The sequence below is a fragment of the Sabethes cyaneus genome, chromosome 3 (assembly GCF_943734655.1).
Source record: "Sabethes cyaneus chromosome 3, idSabCyanKW18_F2, whole genome shotgun sequence".
In the NCBI taxonomy this organism is placed as follows: Eukaryota; Metazoa; Arthropoda; class Insecta; order Diptera; family Culicidae; genus Sabethes; species Sabethes cyaneus.
In genome coordinates, this window is record NC_071355.1 from 1,045,472 (window position 1) to 1,070,951 (window position 25,480).

Below are 25,480 nucleotides of genomic sequence, written 5' to 3' on the forward strand. Positions count from 1 at the left end.
ACATTGTCCCTTCGAGACGCGGCGAGGGTTGAGAAAAGGTGACGGTTTATCCTGCATGCTGTTCAACATCGCTCTTGAGGGGGTGATCCGACGAGCGGGCATCGAAACGAGAGGCGCGATTTTTACCAGGGGTAGCCAAATTCTAGGTTTTGCAGAAGACTTCGATATCATTGCCAGGAACTTTGCGACGGCAACGGCAGAGGCAATCTACGCCAGACTGAAAGCGGAGTCTAGGAGAATTGGACTAGAAATAAATAAAAATAAAAAATAAAAATAAAACGAGCCACCCCGGCTCTATGCTGCTGCAAAAGAAGAAGAAGAATACATTATGTTTACCTCATGTTGGGGAACAGCTGATGCTGGAGCAACAAACCGAAAAATAGCGATTATTAGTTGTGTTCGTTGCTCCCCTCGAGCAGTAAGTGGCAAACTAAATCTTGATGTCGCTGCCGTCGCTGCTATGTAACTCCAGCACAAAGAAATATTGATAAAGGTACATGAATATTTTTTGATGCGTTTGGCAAACTATTTCTGGAGGGCGCTACCGACAGATTTTGCACACAAAAAATCGATTACTTCCTTCGAGCCTGTTAATCTGTTCTCTGTGATTTAAGCCTGCGGAAGAGGAAATTTATTCTGCACATTGGTGACAAAAGAATGCATCTCTTTTGCTTACTGTTGTTGTTTGCTTCATTTTCAAGCACCGACACACACACACATAACTGGAAAGCTCTCTAAGGGTTGCTGGTGTGTGACTGTATTGGTGGTTTGTGTGCATCACGAAACGATTTCGCTATGGAAAAAAATTTTTGCGATGAATACAAATGGCATATACGCGTATACACGGCGAAGTGTACGTGCGGTGAATGTAAGCAATCTCTATTGAAAGCACAGTTGAAAATCCGACAATTTTTTGCACAAATCTATCAGATACCTTGGTTATAAAATGCTTTGGACTCTATTTACCTTGCGGTCGATAAAAAATTGACATGCCCAAAAATCGACATTCAAAACAGGGAAACCAGAAATATAGATTTATTTTTAAAAATATCGGCCTTTGGGTGTTTTGAAGAAATTTTAGTAAACTGCAATTGCTTTGCAGTTTTTCTTAATTTCCCCTATGTTTCTTCAATTTCCTTTATATATTTGTTCAAGTTTACGATTATTGTTGCGCAACGGATGACTCGTTATTTTTGCCATTTTTCCAACATTGGTGTAATTCACAATTCAAAAGCTTCTGGCACCTCTACCGAGTACCGACAAACCGGACCGAAACTCATTGATTTGACAGTTTCTTCTTCTCACTTGCGTCACTTGTTCGCCGTGATTTTTACATACAAAAAACGCCAGCAGCAGCTCTAGCGGAGATTTTCCCGTTTTTCTTCCTTCGTTCTCGCCGTCACTGTCGTCGTGGTTGAAAGATGTCTTCTTAGAAATCTTTTCAAGGATAATCGCAAAAAAAACATTTGTCCATAGTGATAGACGTTTAATATTCACAGTACAAGACATTGAGTTCCGTACATCATCAGTTACGGTGTTTGTCGTCGGGGATCAAGTATACCACGAATACAGTCAGCTGCTGAAAGGATTTCACGCAAAGGATTAAAATGTAATTATAAAAGGCATTGTTTTTTTTATTAGAAAAAAATAGCAGTAAAAATGGTTGACTTTTGCTTCCGTGCCGGCACGTTAGTCACAATCGATTTTATTTCTGGAACGCAGTGACTAATCGCTACAGGAAAAGGTGCAAAAGTTATCGTGAAAATATGCTTTTCCTTTCGTTCCTTGCTAATCATTCGTCGCAGTGAGTGGCTGGACGATTTTTTTTTCGGATTTGTGGCCTCTGCTGGTTACATCTTCGAAGGACAGTCGGCAGTGTCAGGTGGTAGGAAAGGTGAAGGCGGAAAAGATGAAAGGAGACAAATGCAACCTGTAAAGAAAGTTTTTTTTTGTACGGAAAAGGGAGTAGCCTGCAGAAATTGCGACTCCAAAATATTGCTCAAAACAATTTGTAGCAGTGCACACATTTAGCGAATTTCCTAAAAATGTATAACAACTACTAAATTGCAGCTATTCATTTTTTGATGACGTAAAATACTTTTTTTTTAACATTGTTCTTTTGTTTAGCTGATTACCATTAATAGTCACGAAATTTTACTATTCATCTTTCAGAGCGCTATGTTACTCGGTGTGAATCTGCGTGGTGACGAAGGATACTTTTCATAAGCTGAGTTTCAATTTGTGCAAAAACAGTGCGAGAGTGTGGACTGCGCGAAGGAGTAGAAACAATCGGAAACGATAAGACTGAATCGCAAAACCGAAAAGCTGCTACTCATCTTTCTAGTACCACAGTCCGGAGCAAGTGGAGAGTGGAAGAACTGCTAGAATACCGTAAATACTTACCATACCCGCGGAAGCTACGACAGCAACAGCCTTCAAAATTGACAGATTACAAATGCCCAGAGGTAAACGTCGGGCCACAACCGCACCGGAGATGGGATCCAGTGAAGAGGACCGGCAATCATCCAAGAGACATCGGAATGCTTTCATAAGCAACTTAAGGTTAGTAGCAAACGTGTAGTAGTCCTACTTGAAAACTTTTCCGTTAGATGCTTCCAGTTGTGCACTGTCTCACTACGGTAAATCAAATGTATAGAAGGGAAATCAGGGGAAAGAACCCATGGTTAGCTAATCAAAGCACTGACGGTGCGCGTAATTGCAGTAGGCTATGGTTTTTTGCAGCGCACAGTTTTTTGCATTTGTTGCCAGGGACTTGACAATTTGACAATCAAAACAGAATTCTATGCATTTTTCTCTACAATTTGAAAACACGATTAGGTATAGAGTGAAAATTAAATAGTATCGCACTTTTCCTAAAATTTTCCTTATATCAAATCGTTTTCGTATTGTTTTCCATTATTGTTAAAAAAAACTCGTTGGGGATTTCTTGAAAAATTACCAAGGAAGATCGAGTAAATTTGGTCAAATTCAACAACGTTTAATGTAAAACATCATTCTACATAAAAACATACCTTTGTTTTCACATAGCCGCGTCTACATACGAAATTCATTTATAACCGGTGGGATATTTTTTTTAGAATTAACATATTAAGATGTCAGATATGTGACATTAATGATCCAAGAACACCTTGCCAATGACAGAATATGCAGAACTGAGTTGTCATAACATCATGACAGGCTTCGAATTATTGTTTAATTACGCAAACACCTAACCTTGATCTGTCTTTCTAATGATCCTACTCAAACAGAAACAGATTCAATAAAAATGTGTTAGAATTAAAAGATGGAATTTCCATAATACGAGCGTTGCAAAATTTCGTCATATTTCCAATTCCTGGAATTTCTGATTTAAAAGTATGCGGGTATTGTTCGGAAAACGGTTAACCCAATGAGGAGGAGGATACTTCTTTCTCTTCTAGCAGTATAGAGCCGGGGTGGCTCTTGCCGTATGGCGAATATCTCTCCGCTGTACTCGGTCCTGGGCTACTCCTCGCCAATTCGTTGAGCGTCTCGACACACGCAAGTTGGCTTCAAACTGGTCGAGTCATCTAGCACGTTATTCCCCTGTATTCCTGGTGGTTCTTGAAGAGAACGGACTTCGCTGTCGTCCCTCTGTAGTCTGCCAGCTCTCGCCAAGTGTATGATGGAAATTGCTCCAAAGAGTGCCTGCAACTCGTGGTTCATACGCCTACGTCACTTCGCTTACTATTTACACTCCGCTAAAAATAGTCCGCAACACCTTTCGTTCAAATATGGCAGATACACGTATGTCTTCTGTAAGCAAAGTTATAGCCTCATTAATTTATAACCCAACCCTCCTAATCTTCCTCTTTTAGTCTGGCGTAAATTGACTCCGCCGATCCAAGGTTTCTAGTTCTGATGTCGAGGCCATCTGCGAAGGTTAGGAGTTGGCTACTTTTGCTGAAAATCGTTCGTTTTAATGTTGAATAACAAAAAGGACAGTTATTCCTCTTGCCACTTGCCTCTTTGATCATTTGGCCTTAGCTGTTCGCGCTCGACGGTATCGTATGCTGTCCTAAAATCCACGAAAATACGATGCATGGCCACGTTGTACTCCCGACATTTCTGGAGGATTTGTCGGAGAGTAAAAATTTGATCCGTAGTAGCACGGGTCCAAATAAAGCCCTCCTGATACTGCCCTACGAATTCTCTTGCTATTGGGGATAGACAACGTACCAAAATTGTAGGTGGCATTGATCAGCGTAATGCCGCGGTAATCACAGCACGATGCTTAAATAAAATTTCCAAGCTCTGTTTTGCTCTACATCACTTGTTAGCATTCCCGTCAAACCAGTCATTTCGTGCACTCATTTCTCCTCATTGAGGGCCGAGTGTATTCTGCTCCATTCTTCTTCGAGGGTCGAAGCAGCTGGCTCTACAGAGGAAGGCGCGCATCGTTCTCAGCAACTCGCGGGTTGTCGAATGCTTATCCGAGAAGGGCGGTTTTGTCGCGAGGTACACTTCTGCCAGATAATGGTCCGAGTGGCAGTCGGTTTCTGATCTGTGTCGCAGCAAATGTTTAACTGATGAAATAGTTCTGGTATGCGGTGATTATAACTAGCCACGCATTTGTTGGACTGATGGGCCGGACGGCCCAAATCTCTCCGCCGGTTTGCACTGCGAATAGATCTACTGCTTTGAACTATCGCAAAATGGACTTTAATGTTTTTTCGGATTATTTTTTGAACTTCGATTGGGTGATACTGTCAGAATACAACGAACCCGGGTCCTTGGCGTGAGAGGCGTGAATGCTAACCACTACGCCGGGATTGACCCCTAATCCTACGTTATGCGGGTTCAAATTGACCTTCGCAGAAATCCAAAAAGTTTTTGGAATTTTACTAAATCGAAACGAAAACATTCTGCTACCCCTTCTAATGTATTTCTCAATGACGCTGAAGCAAATTCTGTCAGCTGCTAAGAAAATGAAACGTTCAAGTTCTCCTGGACCTGATGCAATTCCGGCTCTAGCCTTCGCCCGTTGTGCACTTGCATTAGTGGATCCGTTGTGCCAGATATTCAACAAATCATTTAAAGACGGAAAATTTCCGACGATCTGGAAGCAGTCATTCATGTTCCTTGTGTTTAAAAGTGGTAACCGTCGGAACGTTCGAAACGATCGTGGCATCACTAGTCTTTCTGCTGCGTCCAAGCTATTTGAAATAGCAGTGAGCAATTTTTTTCTTGCTAGAACAAAATGCTATATTTCTACCGACCAACATCGATTTGTGCCTGGTCGACCCGTAAGCACAAACCTATTGGAGTTCACATCTACTTGTATATCACATATGGAACAAAAGGCATAAATTGATGTAATCTACACGGACTTGAAGGCTGCGTTCGATCGTATTGACCATAAAATACTGTTGCAGAAAATTTCGCGACTTGGTGCATCTCAGAATTTTACGAAATGGTTCAGTTCCTACCTATGTGATAGAGTCCTATGCGTGCAGTTCGACTCCTGCTAGTGCTTCTCTTCCCAGTTTACTAACTTGTCGAGTGTACCGCAAGGTAGCAACATGGGACCGTTTCTGTTTTTGCTGTTTGTGAACGATATTGCTTCACTGCTTGGATGCAAGCTATGCTGACGATTTGAAATTATATTCGGTAGTTCGTTCCATAGACGATTGTATCCGGCTTCAAAGGCTTTTGGATGTATTTGTTAACTGGTGCAAGAAAAATTAGCTTGCTAGCAGCATCACAAAATGTCAAGTGATGACTTTCCACCGCATCGCCAGTCCGGTTGTTTTCAATTACCAAATAAATGAACATGTACTCAAAAGAGTCGATCAAGTCAATGACCTTGGGGTTCTGCTTGACACCAAACTGACGTTCAACTTACATCGTACCACGGCAATATCGAAAGCATCCCGACAGCTCGGTTTCATCGCTAAAATTGCACGTGACTTCAGTGATCCTCACTGCATGAAGGCGCTGTACTGGTCATTAGTTCGCCCGTTGATTGAAAATGCTTGCTTGGTATGGTGCCTCTTTCAGTTGTCGTGGAATTTGCGTATCGAAAGAGTGCAAAAACCTTTCCTGAGGCTTGCGTTGCGAGACCTACCATGGCGCGACCCAATCAATCTACCACCGTATGCCGATCGTTGCCGTTTATTGGGTCTTCAGAAGACTTAAACAGCGTGGAAGGTTCAGCAAGCAGTGTTTGTTGCAAAGATCTTAAATGCGCTCAACCGAGCTGCTGCAACCGAGATTCCATCGGGCCACCTTTGGCTCCTATGAATATGAATGTGGAGAATTATTTTGATCAACCCTAGAACCAATCCTTTGCACTCGTCCTCTCTATAATATTGTGTCTCTCTAAACTTAAATAAAGTTAAGTTAACTTTGAAGAGGCAGTACTCAAGTAAGAGCGCAAAGGACCGGTCCTATTGCTACGATTCGTGAACTTGAATAAATCCAGTAATTATTGTAAGTCACGGTGTGAAACCCTCTCTTATCCGAAAGATTCCATTCCCGATTATCGCGGTAGCTAGAGAAAAGCGACAATAGGTGGGGGCTCGTCCGGGAATTGGAATTTTTGAGAGTGGTGTAAAACGTTCGCAAAGGACAGTGCGAACAAACTGACAAGTGTTAATATCGAATCGATTGGAAATAATTTACGTGAACAGTAAATCCGATCCTGTAAGTTCGATTGTTTAATCCTAAAACAATTTGGATTAAGTGAGAACATTTTTCCTTAATTTCGACATCAAACGTGAAAACCACGCTGCTGAAACGTGGTCAGTGCGATTCTTTTATTCCATTGTGGTTTGATAACGTTTTTACCGCTCAAGGTCAAACCACATAATAGTTGGTCGAAACACAATAGTACTGTAGAAAAGTGATCGGGTTCGATCGAACCCAGACAATTGTCTAGTGCAACAATGGACGATAGACCGCCAACACCACCAATACCGCCTCCTAACATCGGTCAACCATACGATTACGTTTTCCAACCTTCTTTCGCAAACAGTACAGCACCAGTGCAAGTTAATCCGAATAATACGTTCGCTCAATTGATAGATCAACTTAACTACTCCAATATTACGGCTATGAATCTTAGCCAACAGTTAAATGCCATGCGCACGGAGATGCAGTCGTTAATGCAGGAAAACGTTAGGTTGAACGGACTAGTGGAAAACATGCGTAGAATTTCGGTAGTCCAACCGGCTTCTAGCACTCCAAACATTGTTGGAAATTCAGTCGAGCACGTATCGCGTACCGAGTTATTGGCAGGGCTTCAGACACCAGTGGGACAAAACGTAAACGCCGGTGAAAACAATGGCAGTGTCGATATCGGTGGTGGTGGTGCAGTGAATGGGGCGGCAGCTGATGGTCGCAACATCGGACGGCTATCTGGATTAGTGAATATGGAAAATGACTGTTTCGGTGCGGGTAATCGTGCCGAAAATGTAGTTGAAGAACGTCAAGGAGGTGCCGTTAGTGAAAGACGAGGCGTGCCGGAACAACGATGGAATGTGAATGAAATAGAAGCGGCTTTTGCAGAATTCAACGGTACAGATTATTATTCAGTGAATAAGTGGATCGCCGACTTTGAGGAAATAGCAGACTCTATTGGGCTTTCGGAGCTTCAAAGATTCGTGTTGGCAAAGAAGAAACTAGTTGGGGTGGCTAAATTATCCCTTAATACGGTGAGCTACATCACAACCTGGAGCGCTCTGCGGGTTTTTCTGCGGAATGAATTCGAAGTTAAGGAGAACAGTGCGGTTATTCACGAAAAACTACGATATCGAAAAAGAAACAGCGGCGAAAATGTGTTGGAATACTTTTTAGTTATGCGTGAAATTGGTGCGAGAGCGAATCTTGATATCGAAGCGATAATCACTTATACCATAAACGGAATCAATGACAATGGTCTCGATAAAACCGTACTTTATGGATCTAAGTCCATTTCAGAATTTCGTGAAAAGTTGCGCCTCTACCAGAGCTTGAAAGATGTAAAATACGGAAGAGATTCGACAACCATGCCTTCATTTAACGGTCGACAGTCTAATGCGCGTTCGACAAGTTCCAGTAGCTTCCATAACAATGGACACAGGGTGAACAACCGTAAACCAAATGCACCGATGAAGCCAATAATCTGCTACAGTTGCGGGCAAGGAGGCCATATCTCGAAAGATTGTCCCAAAGGAAGAAGTGACAAAACAGTCCATATGTGTAACTACGAAAAATCTCCTGTTAAAGGCACTTTCATGAAAATAAAAGTTAATTCAATGTCAATCTGTGCGTTTTTCGATTCCGGATCGGATGTATCGCTGGTTAATGAAGAGTGGTTAAAAAAGTTGGAAATACCGATAAATGTAGCTGATAAGAAGAAACTTATTACGTTAAATGGTTCAGTTTGGACCCTCGGAGCGACGCACCTTGAAGTGGAGGTGGAGGATACTGTGTTGAAAATGGTTTTTGACGTTTTAGCTGCGAAAGATATGCCACATGAAATTATACTGGGAAGAAATCTGTTGGCGTTTGGTGATGTGAGCGTAACTGCCGAGGGTGCCAAATTTAAAGTAAAAGAAGAACATTTTGCGCTGCGGATTGCTGTCGATGAAATTACTGAAGAACCTCTAGTTCACATAAAAGATCCTTCGTTGCGTGAAGAAGTAAAGTGTCTTATCAACCAATATGTACCGCAAAAAACAGAAGAAACAAAGGTGGCGTTGAAAATAGTGTTACGTGATGAAACGCCCATTACTCAGTTGCCACGCCATCTCGCGCCTCTGGAAAAACAAATAGTCGATGAACAGATTAGTGAGTGGTTGAAAAATGGAATTATCCGGAAAAGTGCGTCAGATTTTAGCAGCCCTATTGTGCTCGCGCATAAAAAGGATGGGACCCGACGGCTCTGCGTGGATTATCGTCGTCTGAATAGGGCAATTGTACGTGATCACTTTCCCATTCCGTTGATTGAGGACATCCTAGATGATCTTCATTCTGCCAAAGTTTTTTCTACGCTTGATCTCGAAAACGGGTTTTTTCATATTCCGGTCGAAGAGAACAGTATCAAGTACACGTCTTTTGTAACCAGATCTGGACAGTTCGAGTTCCTGAAAACACCGTTTGGCTTAAGTATTTCACCAACTGTCTTTCAACGTTTCGTCAACGACGTATTCCGTGATTTAATAGAGAGAAGAATTGTCATCGTTTACATCGACGACCTTTTGATTCCTGGCACCGACGAGCGGGACGGTGTGAAAAAATTACGAATGGTTTTGGATGTTGCCAGCAAGAACGGATTACGGATCAAATGGAAAAAGTGTCAAATATTGTGTCGATCAATAACACACCTGGGTTATGAAATTTGTGAAGGAGTGATTTGTCCGTCATCAGAGAAGACCAAAGCAGTCCAGCAATTTCCTGAACCTAAAAACTACAAACAAGTTCAGCAATTTTTGGGATTGACAGGTTATTTCCGCAAGTTTGTACAGGCGTATTCAATCATTGCAAAGCCTCTAACTGATCTACTGAGAAAGGATGCAGTTTTCAATTTTGGACCATCGCAACATGATGCATTCGAAAAACTCAAAGCAGTCTTATGTACAGCGCCAGCACTTCGAATCTATCATCCAGGCAAAACAACTGAACTTCACACTGATGCAAGCAAGCTTGGATATGGTGCAATATTACTACAAAAAGCATCTGGAGAAAATGTGTTTCATCCTACTTATTACTTCAGCAAGAAAACCTCACCCGCTGAAGAAAAATACCCAAGCTATGAGCTTGAAGTTTTAGCCATTATATCAGCATTAAAGAAGTTTCGAGTGTACCTATTAGGCATTCCATTCAATATCGTCACCGATTGTGCAGCTTTCAAAATGACAATGATAAAAAAGGAAATTTCGTCGCGCATTGCTGGATGGGCCTTACTATTGGAGGAATACGACTACAAATTGGAACATAGGCCAAACGAACGTATGAAGCATGTGGACGCGCTCAGCAGAAATCCATGTGTACTTTTACTGCAGAGTAACATAATTGAACAAATAAAAGCCTGTCAGCAGAACGACGAAAAAATAGCCGCCATCGTGAAAGCTTTGTCAGTGGGGAACTATGCAGATTACTTTTTAGACCACGGAATCCTCTATAAGGCTGCTGGCGGGGGAAAGCTGTTAGTTGTACCTCGAGCGATGCAACATTCAGTGATCCGACAAATTCACGATCAGGGTCACTTTGGAGTACGCAAAATGAGCGAGCTGATATCAAGAGAATTTTGGATCGATAACCTTTCCACAAAATTGGACAACTTTGTAAAAAGCTGCGTTAAATGCATTTTGGCATCTCGAAAGTTTGGGAAAAAGGAAGGACTTCTGCACCCTATCCCGAAAGATGAAGTACCATTGTCAACGTACCACATCGATCATTTGGGACCTCTCACCGCGTCAAATAAGCAATACCGTTACATTTTCACCGTTATCGACGCGTTTAGCAAATTTGTTTGGATTTATCCAGTCAAATCAACTACTGCAGAAGAAGTACTAAAAAAACTTGACTATCAAAAATGTGTTTTTGGGAATCCAAGACGCATTATTTCCGATCGTGGTTCAGCATTCACGTCAACTTCTTTCCAAGAATATTGTGAAACGGAGCAGATCGAACATATTTTAATTACGACAGGTGTACCACGCGGTAATGGCCAGGTAGAGAGAGTCCATGGCGTTATCGTACCTACGCTAGCGAAACTTTCTAGTGATAAACCGGAAAGCTGGTACAAATACGTAGGAAACTTGCAGCGATTCCTGAACAATACGATTCAACGGAGTATCGGTCGAACTCCTCACGAGTTAATGTTCGGCACCAAAATGCGTTCACCGGAAGATGTCAGATTGGCGGAAGCAGTAGAAGCAGAGTGGGTCAAACAATTCGATAGTTTCAGGGAGGCAGCCCGTATCGAAGCTCGGGCGAACATTGAAAAGATCCAGCAGGAGATGAAAACGAATTTCGACAAGAATCGTAAGGAAGCTGAAGGATACGAAGTGGGAGATCTGGTGGCTATTAGTAGAACGCAGTTTGGCAGCCATTTGAAGATAGCAGCGAAGTTTTTGGGACCATATCGGGTTACCAAGAAAAAAAGAAACGAGCGATATGATGTCGAGAAGGTAGGGGACGTGGAAGGTCCAATCAGGACTTCGACTTGTGCAGAATATATGAAACGTTTCGTGCCAAATGATGAAGACGATGAGTACGATGACTAGGAAGGCGAAAACTGCAGTGATAGTATATCATCCGGGCCGGATGAATGTCAGGAGGACCGAATGTGGAGAATTATTTTGATCAACCCTAGAACCAATCCTTTGCACTCGTCCTCTCTATAATATTGTGTCTCTCTAAACTTAAATAAAGTTAAGTTAACTTTGAAGAGGCAGTACTCAAGTAAGAGCGCAAAGGACCGGTCCTATTGCTACGATTCGTGAACTTGAATAAATCCAGTAATTATTGTAAGTCACGGTGTGAAACCCTCTCTTATCCGAAAGATTCCATTCCCGATTATCGCGGTAGCTAGAGAAAAGCGACAATAGGTGGGGGCTCGTCCGGGAATTGGAATTTTTGAGAGTGGTGTAAAACGTTCGCAAAGGACAGTGCGAACAAACTGACAAGTGTTAATATCGAATCGATTGGAAATAATTTACGTGAACAGTAAATCCGATCCTGTAAGTTCGATTGTTTAATCCTAAAACAATTTGGATTAAGTGAGAACATTTTTCCTTAATTTCGACATCAAACGTGAAAACCACGCTGCTGAAACGTGGTCAGTGCGATTCTTTTATTCCATTGTGGTTTGATAACGTTTTTACCGCTCAAGGTCAAACCACATAATAGTTGGTCGAAACACAATAGTACTGTAGAAAAGTGATCGGGTTCGATCGAACCCAGACAATTGTCTAGTGCAACAATGGACGATAGACCGCCAACACCACCAATACCGCCTCCTAACATCGGTCAACCATACGATTACGTTTTCCAACCTTCTTTCGCAAACAGTACAGCACCAGTGCAAGTTAATCCGAATAATACGTTCGCTCAATTGATAGATCAACTTAACTACTCCAATATTACGGCTATGAATCTTAGCCAACAGTTAAATGCCATGCGCACGGAGATGCAGTCGTTAATGCAGGAAAACGTTAGGTTGAACGGACTAGTGGAAAACATGCGTAGAATTTCGGTAGTCCAACCGGCTTCTAGCACTCCAAACATTGTTGGAAATTCAGTCGAGCACGTATCGCGTACCGAGTTATTGGCAGGGCTTCAGACACCAGTGGGACAAAACGTAAACGCCGGTGAAAACAATGGCAGTGTCGATATCGGTGGTGGTGGTGCAGTGAATGGGGCGGCAGCTGATGGTCGCAACATCGGACGGCTATCTGGATTAGTGAATATGGAAAATGACTGTTTCGGTGCGGGTAATCGTGCCGAAAATGTAGTTGAAGAACGTCAAGGAGGTGCCGTTAGTGAAAGACGAGGCGTGCCGGAACAACGATGGAATGTGAATGAAATAGAAGCGGCTTTTGCAGAATTCAACGGTACAGATTATTATTCAGTGAATAAGTGGATCGCCGACTTTGAGGAAATAGCAGACTCTATTGGGCTTTCGGAGCTTCAAAGATTCGTGTTGGCAAAGAAGAAACTAGTTGGGGTGGCTAAATTATCCCTTAATACGGTGAGCTACATCACAACCTGGAGCGCTCTGCGGGTTTTTCTGCGGAATGAATTCGAAGTTAAGGAGAACAGTGCGGTTATTCACGAAAAACTACGATATCGAAAAAGAAACAGCGGCGAAAATGTGTTGGAATACTTTTTAGTTATGCGTGAAATTGGTGCGAGAGCGAATCTTGATATCGAAGCGATAATCACTTATACCATAAACGGAATCAATGACAATGGTCTCGATAAAACCGTACTTTATGGATCTAAGTCCATTTCAGAATTTCGTGAAAAGTTGCGCCTCTACCAGAGCTTGAAAGATGTAAAATACGGAAGAGATTCGACAACCATGCCTTCATTTAACGGTCGACAGTCTAATGCGCGTTCGACAAGTTCCAGTAGCTTCCATAACAATGGACACAGGGTGAACAACCGTAAACCAAATGCACCGATGAAGCCAATAATCTGCTACAGTTGCGGGCAAGGAGGCCATATCTCGAAAGATTGTCCCAAAGGAAGAAGTGACAAAACAGTCCATATGTGTAACTACGAAAAATCTCCTGTTAAAGGCACTTTCATGAAAATAAAAGTTAATTCAATGTCAATCTGTGCGTTTTTCGATTCCGGATCGGATGTATCGCTGGTTAATGAAGAGTGGTTAAAAAAGTTGGAAATACCGATAAATGTAGCTGATAAGAAGAAACTTATTACGTTAAATGGTTCAGTTTGGACCCTCGGAGCGACGCACCTTGAAGTGGAGGTGGAGGATACTGTGTTGAAAATGGTTTTTGACGTTTTAGCTGCGAAAGATATGCCACATGAAATTATACTGGGAAGAAATCTGTTGGCGTTTGGTGATGTGAGCGTAACTGCCGAGGGTGCCAAATTTAAAGTAAAAGAAGAACATTTTGCGCTGCGGATTGCTGTCGATGAAATTACTGAAGAACCTCTAGTTCACATAAAAGATCCTTCGTTGCGTGAAGAAGTAAAGTGTCTTATCAACCAATATGTACCGCAAAAAACAGAAGAAACAAAGGTGGCGTTGAAAATAGTGTTACGTGATGAAACGCCCATTACTCAGTTGCCACGCCATCTCGCGCCTCTGGAAAAACAAATAGTCGATGAACAGATTAGTGAGTGGTTGAAAAATGGAATTATCCGGAAAAGTGCGTCAGATTTTAGCAGCCCTATTGTGCTCGCGCATAAAAAGGATGGGACCCGACGGCTCTGCGTGGATTATCGTCGTCTGAATAGGGCAATTGTACGTGATCACTTTCCCATTCCGTTGATTGAGGACATCCTAGATGATCTTCATTCTGCCAAAGTTTTTTCTACGCTTGATCTCGAAAACGGGTTTTTTCATATTCCGGTCGAAGAGAACAGTATCAAGTACACGTCTTTTGTAACCAGATCTGGACAGTTCGAGTTCCTGAAAACACCGTTTGGCTTAAGTATTTCACCAACTGTCTTTCAACGTTTCGTCAACGACGTATTCCGTGATTTAATAGAGAGAAGAATTGTCATCGTTTACATCGACGACCTTTTGATTCCTGGCACCGACGAGCGGGACGGTGTGAAAAAATTACGAATGGTTTTGGATGTTGCCAGCAAGAACGGATTACGGATCAAATGGAAAAAGTGTCAAATATTGTGTCGATCAATAACACACCTGGGTTATGAAATTTGTGAAGGAGTGATTTGTCCGTCATCAGAGAAGACCAAAGCAGTCCAGCAATTTCCTGAACCTAAAAACTACAAACAAGTTCAGCAATTTTTGGGATTGACAGGTTATTTCCGCAAGTTTGTACAGGCGTATTCAATCATTGCAAAGCCTCTAACTGATCTACTGAGAAAGGATGCAGTTTTCAATTTTGGACCATCGCAACATGATGCATTCGAAAAACTCAAAGCAGTCTTATGTACAGCGCCAGCACTTCGAATCTATCATCCAGGCAAAACAACTGAACTTCACACTGATGCAAGCAAGCTTGGATATGGTGCAATATTACTACAAAAAGCATCTGGAGAAAATGTGTTTCATCCTACTTATTACTTCAGCAAGAAAACCTCACCCGCTGAAGAAAAATACCCAAGCTATGAGCTTGAAGTTTTAGCCATTATATCAGCATTAAAGAAGTTTCGAGTGTACCTATTAGGCATTCCATTCAATATCGTCACCGATTGTGCAGCTTTCAAAATGACAATGATAAAAAAGGAAATTTCGTCGCGCATTGCTGGATGGGCCTTACTATTGGAGGAATACGACTACAAATTGGAACATAGGCCAAACGAACGTATGAAGCATGTGGACGCGCTCAGCAGAAATCCATGTGTACTTTTACTGCAGAGTAACATAATTGAACAAATAAAAGCCTGTCAGCAGAACGACGAAAAAATAGCCGCCATCGTGAAAGCTTTGTCAGTGGGGAACTATGCAGATTACTTTTTAGACCACGGAATCCTCTATAAGGCTGCTGGCGGGGGAAAGCTGTTAGTTGTACCTCGAGCGATGCAACATTCAGTGATCCGACAAATTCACGATCAGGGTCACTTTGGAGTACGCAAAATGAGCGAGCTGATATCAAGAGAATTTTGGATCGATAACCTTTCCACAAAATTGGACAACTTTGTAAAAAGCTGCGTTAAATGCATTTTGGCATCTCGAAAGTTTGGGAAAAAGGAAGGACTTCTGCACCCTATCCCGAAAGATGAAGTACCATTGTCAACGTACCACATCGATCATTTGGGACCTCTCACCGCGTCAAATAAGCAATACCGTTACATTTTCACCGTTATCGACGCGTTTAGCAAATTTGTTTGGATTTATCCAGTCAAATCAACTACTGCAGAAGAAGTACTAAAAAAACTTGACTATCAAAAATGTGTTTTTGGGAATCCAAGACGCATTATTTCCGATCGTGGTTCAGCATTCACGTCAACTTCTTTCCAAGAATATTGTGAAACGGAGCAGATCGAACATATTTTAATTACGACAGGTGTACCACGCGGTAATGGCCAGGTAGAGAGAGTCCATGGCGTTATCGTACCTACGCTAGCGAAACTTTCTAGTGATAAACCGGAAAGCTGGTACAAATACGTAGGAAACTTGCAGCGATTCCTGAACAATACGATTCAACGGAGTATCGGTCGAACTCCTCACGAGTTAATGTTCGGCACCAAAATGCGTTCACCGGAAGATGTCAGATTGGCGGAAGCAGTAGAAGCAGAGTGGGTCAAACAATTCGATAGTTTCAGGGAGGCAGCCCGTATCGAAGCTCGGGCGAACATTGAAAAGATCCAGCAGGAGATGAAAACGAATTTCGACAAGAATCGTAAGGAAGCTGAAGGATACGAAGTGGGAGATCTGGTGGCTATTAGTAGAACGCAGTTTGGCAGCCATTTGAAGATAGCAGCGAAGTTTTTGGGACCATATCGGGTTACCAAGAAAAAAAGAAACGAGCGATATGATGTCGAGAAGGTAGGGGACGTGGAAGGTCCAATCAGGACTTCGACTTGTGCAGAATATATGAAACGTTTCGTGCCAAATGATGAAGACGATGAGTACGATGACTAGGAAGGCGAAAACTGCAGTGATAGTATATCATCCGGGCCGGATGAATGTCAGGAGGACCGAATGTGGAGAATTATTTTGATCAACCCTAGAACCAATCCTTTGCACTCGTCCTCTCTATAATATTGTGTCTCTCTAAACTTAAATAAAGTTAAGTTAACTTTGAAGAGGCAGTACTCAAGTAAGAGCGCAAAGGACCGGTCCTATTGCTACGATTCGTGAACTTGAATAAATCCAGTAATTATTGTAAGTCACGGTGTGAAACCCTCTCTTATCCGAAAGATTCCATTCCCGATTATCGCGGTAGCTAGAGAAAAGCGACATGAATATGAATATATGGTACTACCACCGCCTTAGCAGAACATCCGTTCATAGCAATGAGCCTATCATGTCAAAAAGAGTTGTACATATTCAAAGATTGGTCATGCTTCCCAACTCTTGTATGAAGGGCCAAAAGGGAATTGGTCGGTAAGCAACATCACTTACACGTACCAGGGATTTAGAGAATCTCCTTCCAAGAGCAAAGTCGCCTGAGTCAATCTTTGAATAAGCCGTCTTAATGCAGAATGGCTCCAGCAGGTGGGGAGAAGAGCCCGCTCATTATCCACTATGTGTTGTTAATCGGGCCAAAATTAACCCTAGAAAGTTGACTGTTTCACTCTCCCTAGGCACACCGCTTCAAACAAGTGCTCTGATGGTCCCTCCCTCTTCCCGATTCTAATTTATTTATTTAATACTGGTATTATATTTAAGTGTATCTTACTATATAACCAAATAGGAAAATAAGTAACATTACCTTTTTAAATCTGTACCTGCATACCTGCACATTTGTTTTATGTGATGCAACATCTACATCCAATACTAATTTCTTGTACCACGAACTCCGTTGCAATTGGACCCTGTTAGCGTTGTCGACTTCATCAGAGGGCTTTAACCTAAAAACATGCTTGATCCTAAAAAGAAAGAGAAAAAAGAGAAAAACAAAAAAGACCAGAAAAGCAGGAGAAAGCACAACGATGTAGACTTCCTATCCCCGTGACGATTCCAGCATTGTGTATTGAAAACATGTAGATCAAAATTAAACATAAAATGTTATGTAATTAACATAACACTGTGTTTTATAATATAATGTACTGTTATAATTAAACAATATGCGAGCTTGATGTAGGAACTATGTACATACTGACTATCCGACGGGCCACCTTTGGCTCCTATGAGCCAATAACTGCCTGAATTCGGACTTTGTCTATTGTGGAAAGCTTATTTGAATTTATTAAACCATCACATAAGTTTGCTCAAAAACTGTATAGTGTTGGCTTTTTATAAACCGACCAGAAATATTCAATAAGACAATCCTTGTCAGTTGATTTTTACAAATAAACAAACAAACAAAATATCGCTTCATTGCCAGGGATGGTTTGATCACTTTGACTCAATCGTTAACGTCGGAGGCCCAATCTGCACCTCCATAATCGACTAATGGCTTATTAATTTAGCCCCTTCGACGACCAGAAGCCGCTAAAAGAGGTGGACGTAAGCAGATCGTAAGGTTTAAAGACGTGGTGTGGTGAACGTAGCGGTGTTGGAGATGCAGTAAATCCGGATTGCCGGAAGTATTTCTGGTAACACTGCACTGCGGTACGTCAAATGAGTACTGAATGATAAGAAAGGGATAGAGATGATTAGGAACGGACTGGGAGCCAAAGGGCCCACCGGGCCTTTGAGATTAGGGGCCCCAGTCTGCAATATTCTCGTGACAGTAAATTAACAGAAAAAACTCAAGAGACATTAGCGCTACAAGGACAGTACATCGAATAATTATGGGATCTATTTTGTAAGTCATGTCGTGCGACTTGACTTGACTCATTATTTGTCGAATGTCGCGTACGGGGAGAACGGGCAGCATAGCGGCTCGATGCACGATCGAAACAAAACAAACTCACTCGTCATTAGGACCGAATCATCATCTTTTAGCGTGTGCGTCATTCACGGTGGTTCACGGTATTTTAGTTTGGACGCATTTTTCTTCAACACAATCTTCGCCAATTCGAGTTTTAGTTTGTTCAGCCACCACCACAGTTGTTCTATCGACAATAGCCATTTCATCGGCAAAGCAGACGAACTAACCAGATTTGCTAAAGATTGTGCGAGAGGCGAACCAGCACAGGCTGAAAACCTCTCTAATATAGAATAAAAAAAAGATTGTGCCTGGGTGTTGCTTCGTTCATAACATCCTGTAGCTGTTGAACAGCCCACATGAGGGACCATCACGTTGACCAAGTCCCCTGCGAGGTTTTTTTTCTTACCACCGCGACCATTATTCTGATCTATTGTGGTGACTCCTGTGAGGTTAGAATGGCCATGATTTTACGGTCGATGGTATCATACGCAACTTTGAAATCAATGACAATTATTTCGTTGCGTTGAATTCGGTATTTATGGACTTTTTGGAGTATCTGCCATAGCGTGAATATTTGATTCTTTACTGACCGTCCTTCAGCGAACCCGGAAGAGCCCTTTCCACATTCTGATGAATGCCACTGTGCATCTTTGTCGGCAATGCAGCGTTTACCTCATCTACCTCCCATTTATATTGCAGCAGATTCTAAGTTATAGGGTTAATTACATACAAAATTGCAAGTAGCAAATAAGCTGATTTTATAAATGATAGTACTTCAACAGTTCAATATATATAAGTAGCTTAGTGCGCCTACACGTCAGAACAGAGAAAAGAATCGAGAGATCAGGATTTCTGCTCTTAGAATCCAGAGGTTTCTTATTTCATAGTGCAGGCGATTCCCGTACCTAGATATAGCTATCGCTGGGGTACAACTCCGCAGAATTCTTTCACACGATTTCAATGCGAGGAATTCCAGAGACTGTGCAAATCTACAAGTTTCTACAAAGCGGTCAGGTGCAAGAATTTCGCCATGTCTGTGATGTACAATCGCCTCTATTCTACATACCGATCGGAGCCGGATCCGATCAGAAATTGCGTTTCGATCGGAATACATCGTATCGTATAACATACGTCGATCGGGACGTTTCTGATCGGAACGAGCCCGATCGGAATGCAGAATCGAGGCAAATGATAGTGCTTACTGCTTACTGACAAAATGACGGTAACAGCCAGGTGAAAGAGTAAGGTAAGGTAAGGTTGCTGGAAAGGATGGTATCCTCGTTGAACTTCTAAAGGCGGGGAGCGAGCAGCTGTGCAAAATAATTCGCCGCAACATTGTCAAGATATGGGTGGTAAATAAATATCGGAGGAGTGGTTGATTGGCCTCAATTCCCATAATTTTAAATACGGACATCGACTCGAGAGTAAAAACTTTCGAGGAATTATATTGCTCAATTCTGCTTATAAGGTGCTCTCCCTATCCTATGTTGTAGCCTGATCAGATGGATCAGATATTTACCCTGCGTCTAGTAACTGATGAGTTTCAGGAGTACAGCTAGCATACTCATCATCTTTTTGTGGATTTTAAAGCGGCATACGATTCAGCCAAACGAAATGAGCTGTGACAGTTAACGCTAGGACATGGTTTTCCTACAGAATTAGTTACGTTGATTCGTGAAACGCTGGATGGGTAAAAATTATGAGTCAGAATAGCGGATAAAACCTCACATACTTCTTGATTTCGCTGATAACGTCGATATTTCCGAAATCAGCAGTAGAGCAGGGGAAAAAGCCTTTAGGCCATTTAAATGGGAAACTGGGATTTACCATTAACACCGCCAAAACGAAGTATATGGCTAGCAGGGAACGTGGAAGTCCAAATGGTGTTGATGCCGAGGAGGAACTAAATGGGGAACGATATGAAGTAGTAGGGTAAGGAACGAGTTAAGCAGTGTCACCTATTTTAATCAGTTGAACATAAATGAGCCGAAAATGCACTTTTTTATTCATATTTTCAAAATTTTTTAATAGGATCATCTTCACAAATCACTTAACCATACATTTGATTCACACAAACACAGTTTATTGGGTTTCCGACAAGAAATATGATGAATTAAAAATTGTTGTCCAAAAACGTGCATTTTTCAGCTGCTGGAGGCAATCGCCACCTCGCTACTAACAAATCCATCACATTTTTCAGCACTGATTACAATCACTCTAAAAGTCAAGCACTCAATTGTCACATACCATATTATTCAGTCTCTTTTTTTCTATTATCTAAGGCTATGTCACTAGCCGAAAGTTTTATTATTTTCTAACAAAACTGAAAACAAATTCTGAATTGACGGAACCTGTTCACCAGTAGCAGCAGCTGCAGCATAACTGATGAACTATCGTGTTGCCAAGACTTTGTTTCGGTTCTGGAAATAACAATTACAGGTTTGAAATTAACTGAAACCTCCAATGGTGAAAACGAGGTTCAACACTTTCAAGAGAAATGTATGTTCATAATTAATTTTTCTTTATTAAAAACAACCGAAAAGACAGCTTTTTCAATAATTTTCGAAGATTTTCTCAGTGATTTAATAAAGCAACGATGTGTTTCAATGTTATTTGCTTTGACAACACTGTTCTGAGTCGGATCGTTTGTACTGCTATATGTTTACCTCTTTTGTTCTCCCACCATCCTTATGAACAGCGAGTGAGACGTCAAACTTGCAGTTTCCCATAAGAACACCAGAGAATAAAAGAGACGACGAATACCGTTTGCCGAACGGTGCGGTGAGTGTATGCCCCGATAAACAATTTAGACAGATGGCATTTTACGCATCTATGCCGATACGCTATGCCGATTACGCATCAGATGCCGATTAGTAGGTCGCGGATAGGAACGCGAACTTACTGAATAGGAGGAAAAGTTCGAGGGATTTTTTAAGGGGACGTAAAAAAAATCAGATTTCAGGATTGCTTAAAAAAGCACCTTGCGGGTTGTTACGGCAGGCGTTACGACCAATACGCTAGCGTCGTATGTTACCGAAGGGCACGCTGGTAAAATGAGAACTGGGACCGGGATCAGCACACAGTCATAATGACAAGATCATTTGCATTCAGTCCGTTAATAGATTGTCATCTCTGGATAAGTGCTAATTAATTTTCTTATAATTTCAACATTATTAAAATAGAGTAACGAATTTCGTGAGTAGCTTAGGGTATTTTGTATCTATTATTACTTATTTTGTTATTCGGACCAGGTTCCAACATTATTAATACGCGGCTGCACGGAGTAGGCAGACCTAGCAAGTGAGGTTAGGAGCACCGTAGGACAAATAAAGTCACTAAAATTGTAAGCCCTTTTTTGATAACACGTGTTCCGCATTAAAACTAAAAGATATAAATTTACAGCTTTAAAGCTCGTTATGGAATAAACCATTTAGCTGACAGAACGGTGACTTTTCCTATTTGCCGGTGGCAACATTCTTTAAAGAATTTTATCCGGACTTGCTAAACGCTGTAGGAGACGGTGACAGGCAAACCGATCTGCGATGGCTACAAACACGGACGAAGTTGATCAAACCCAGTACAATTGTGCAGGATGCACGGCTGCGGATCATGAGGAGGATATGGTAGCTTGCGATAGATGTAATCGTTGGTACCATTTCTCATGTGCAAAGGTTGATGCAACAATCAAGCACCGTAAGTGGCAATGCAAGGAATGTGTGTTGTCGACTACTATTAGCGAGGTCATATCGGTGTCGGGAAAATCTGGTAATAGCTCTCGATCTGCGCGGGTTCAGCTACAATTGCTGCATATTGAAGAGGAAAAAAAGGTACAAGAAGAACTATTGGCGGAGAAACAAGAACGCGAACGCGTTCGTCAGCAAAACGCTTTGCAAGAGCAGGAAAAGCTACTGATGGAAAAGCAAGAGCACGAACGTCTTCGTCAAGAACAGGAACGTATTCGTATCGAACAAGCATTTAAGGAAAAGGAGAAGCTGCTAGCCGAGAAGCTGGAACAGGAACGTATTCTGCAGGAGACGGCCTTGAAGGAGAAAAATGAGCTTCGAAAAAAGTACTTGAACGAAAAATATGCTGCACTCATCAAAGCCGCAGCAGAAGAAAATGGAAGTGAATGTCGTTTTAGCCAAATCAGCGGTTCGAGTAAAGTGAGACTCTTGATAGACACTCATAGGAAGCAGTTGGCTGGGGCCAAATTCGACGCCGAACCAGTTCCAGTGACCTATCCAGTCCCCTCCAATGGGCCTAACGAACAGAAGGGTGCAAATGAAGGGAAACAATTACAGCATGCTGACGCGCTGACGCAGAGTAAACCTTCGGCAGAGGAAATTCCGAAGTATACTGGGACGATAAAGAAGGTACCAATTCCACCAGCAAAGGTCACGTCAACGCCGGTTATTAAGAAAGCGATAGAACCAGCAGCAAGATCAGTGCAAGGGCATCGGTCAGATGCACCGCAAGTAGTGTTACGCTCAAATGTTGAACCAGAACAAATCCAACAGCAAAAATATCAAACAGAAAATCTAAATCGCGAAAGTGTAGCACCGCACCCTAGGCCAGTCGATAGACCATTTGTACCAAATCATACAATTAATCAATCTGATTCCAACGTACAGTTTCAACAACAATTAGCTGCCAGGCAGGTGGTCCCTAAGGAGTTACCGGTGTTCACGGGAAATCCAGAAGAATGGCCATTGTTTGTGAGCAGCTACCGAAACTCGACAAGCATGTGCGGTTATACTAATGCGGAAAATTTAATGAGACTGCAAAGGTGTCTGAAAGGTGCAGCCATGGAAGCAGTACGGAGCAATTTATTATTGCCATCTTCCGTTCCTCAGGTGATGGACACACTAGAAACATTGTTCGGGGGTCCTGAACGACTGGTCCAGTCATTACTCAACAAAGTTCGAAAGGCACCACCACCGAAGTCTGATAAACTGGAGACTCTTATTAATTTCGGCTTAGTGGTTCAGAATCTCGTCGGGCATTTGAGAGCGGCTAATCAACAAGCACATCTAACTAATCCAACGTTATTACACGAGCTAGTGGAAAAGTTACCAGCAAACATTCGTCTGGAATGGGCAATGTTCAAGAGGCGCCAAACTATAGTCGATCTTGGTACTTTCTGCGAGTACATGACGTCGCTTATATCAGCAGCTTGTGAGGTCACTACGTTCTGTCCAGATCCCTCCAGACCGGGTCGAAATGATAAATCAATTCCTAGGGAGAAAGTGTTCATGAATACTCACTCGCAGTACGACGCAAGTAAGAAGGTTGATACTGGTAAGCGAACAAAAAATCAAGAAAAACCATGTTTTGTGTGTCAGAGTACTAGCCACAGGGTTAGAGATTGTACTAGGTTTAAGTCTCAATCATTAGCAGATCGTTGGAAAGTAGTAGAAGCGAATCAAATGTGTAGTAGGTGCTTGGTTACCCACGGCAGATGGCCGTGCAAGTCTGCACGACTGTGTGAAGTGAACGGTTGTAGACAGAATCATAATCCACTTTTGCATCCAGGCCGACCTAGAGTAGGTGAGAGAGTAGACACAAATTATAATTTTCCTTCAGTCGTTTCTGTACACCAGCAAATACAAAGTAATACACTTTTCCGTATTGTGCCGATAATGTTGTATGGGAAGACGGGTCAGATAAAAACGTTTGCGTTCCTTGATGAGGGTTCATCGATCACTCTTATGGACAAGAATCTTGCAGATCAGCTAGGGGCAGAAGGGAAAGTCCAACCTCTGTGCCTGACGTGGACAGCAAATGTTACTCGCCACGAAACCGATTCACGTAGAGTTAACCTGAAGGTGTCGGGACTTGGAAGCACAAAGGTCTTTCCACTGAATAACGTTCGAACCGTGGGAAGTTTAAATTTGCCAGTGCAAACAATGTGTTACGACGATCTCTCTATGAGATTCCCTCATTTACAGGGACTACCAGTTAGAAGTTATCAAGACGCAGTACCTCAGTTACTAATTGGCTTGGACAATCTAAAATTAGCGATACCGCTCAAAAGGCGCGAGGGACGATTTAATGAGCCTATGGCAGCAAAAACTAGGCTTGGCTGGGCGGTGTTTGGTAATATGAACGAGTCAGCAGATACTACTACTTCACCTTCGTTTCATATATGTGCGTGTAACGAAGGACTTCGTCTTCACGACTTGGTGAAAACTTTTTTTGCAGTCGATAATTTGGGAATTTCGGCTGCACCGATGCCAGAAAGTGAGGAAGTGAAACGCGCAAAGGATATTCTTCGAAACACAACAGTGCGACTGGACGATGGTCGATTCGAAACTGGCCTGCTCTGGAGGACAGATAAAGTAGAATTCCCGAGCAGTTATTTTATGGCAGAGCGGAGATTAAGATGTTTAGAACACCGTTTGGATTGCCAACCGGAATTACGCGCTAAAGTGGAGAAACTTATAGACGAGTTCCAGATCAAAGGATACGCCCACAAAGCAACCCCTTGTGAAATAGAAGAGGCTGATCCAAAGCGAACGTGGTTTTTACCGATCGGCATCGTTATCAATCCTCGTAAGCCCGATAAAGTGCGGATAATCTGGGATGCAGCAGCGGAAGTAAATGGAATCTCCTTCAACTCTATGCTGCTGAAGGGCCCGGATCTTCTGACAGCTATAAATGCCGTTCTATGTCGCTTCCGACAGTGCCGTGTGGCCGTCGCCGGAGATATTAGGGAAATGTTTATGCAGCTCAGCATGCGTCGGGATGACCGTTTCGCTCAGATGTTTCTCTTTCGTAAGGATAGGTCTATGCCTCCAGAGGTCTACATCATGGACGTGGCGATTTTCGGTTCCACTTGTTCACCATGCGCCGCACAGTATGTGAAAAATAAAAATGCAGAAGAATGGAGTAAGCAGTTTCCCGACGCAGCAGTAGCTATCGTCGAAAATCACTACGTGGACGATTATCTGGATAGTCGTGATACGGAGGAAGAAATAATCCAGTTAGCCACCGAGGTGAAAACCGTGCACGCTAAAGCAAAGTTCGAAATTCGAAACTGGATGTCGAATTCCAAGGAAGTGCTTAAAAGGATTGGAGCAGAAAGTTTGGAATCGCAGAAAGATTTATCGGTGGACAAACAAAACAAAACAGAGCGTGTCTTAGGTATGACGTGGAGACCCGACGAGGACATATTCATGTTTTCATTCGTGTTACCGGCTGGACTACAGCGTTTATTGTTGGGAGAAGCTCCACCCACGAAGAGGACCATACTGCGCCTGGTCATGTCCCTATTTGATCCACTCGGTCTGATTTCCCATCTGTTAATA

The 25,480-nt window shown here is 42.3% G+C and overlaps 1 protein-coding gene across 1 annotated transcript in view; it reads left to right on the plus strand.

Annotated features, from left to right (window-relative positions):
* The first annotated feature begins 1,334 nt into the window (after positions 1 to 1,334).
* The window catches only part of LOC128741109 (DCN1-like protein 4), a 43,160-nt gene continuing 19,014 nt past the window's right edge, over positions 1,335 to 25,480 (plus strand). Inside the window, exons 1-2 of the mRNA XM_053836684.1 lie at positions 1,335 to 1,609; positions 2,173 to 2,562. Of these exons, the coding sequence (XP_053692659.1) occupies positions 2,456 to 2,562 (107 nt within the window). The 5' untranslated portion in view covers positions 1,335 to 1,609; positions 2,173 to 2,455. The remainder of the gene's footprint in view (positions 1,610 to 2,172; positions 2,563 to 25,480) is intronic.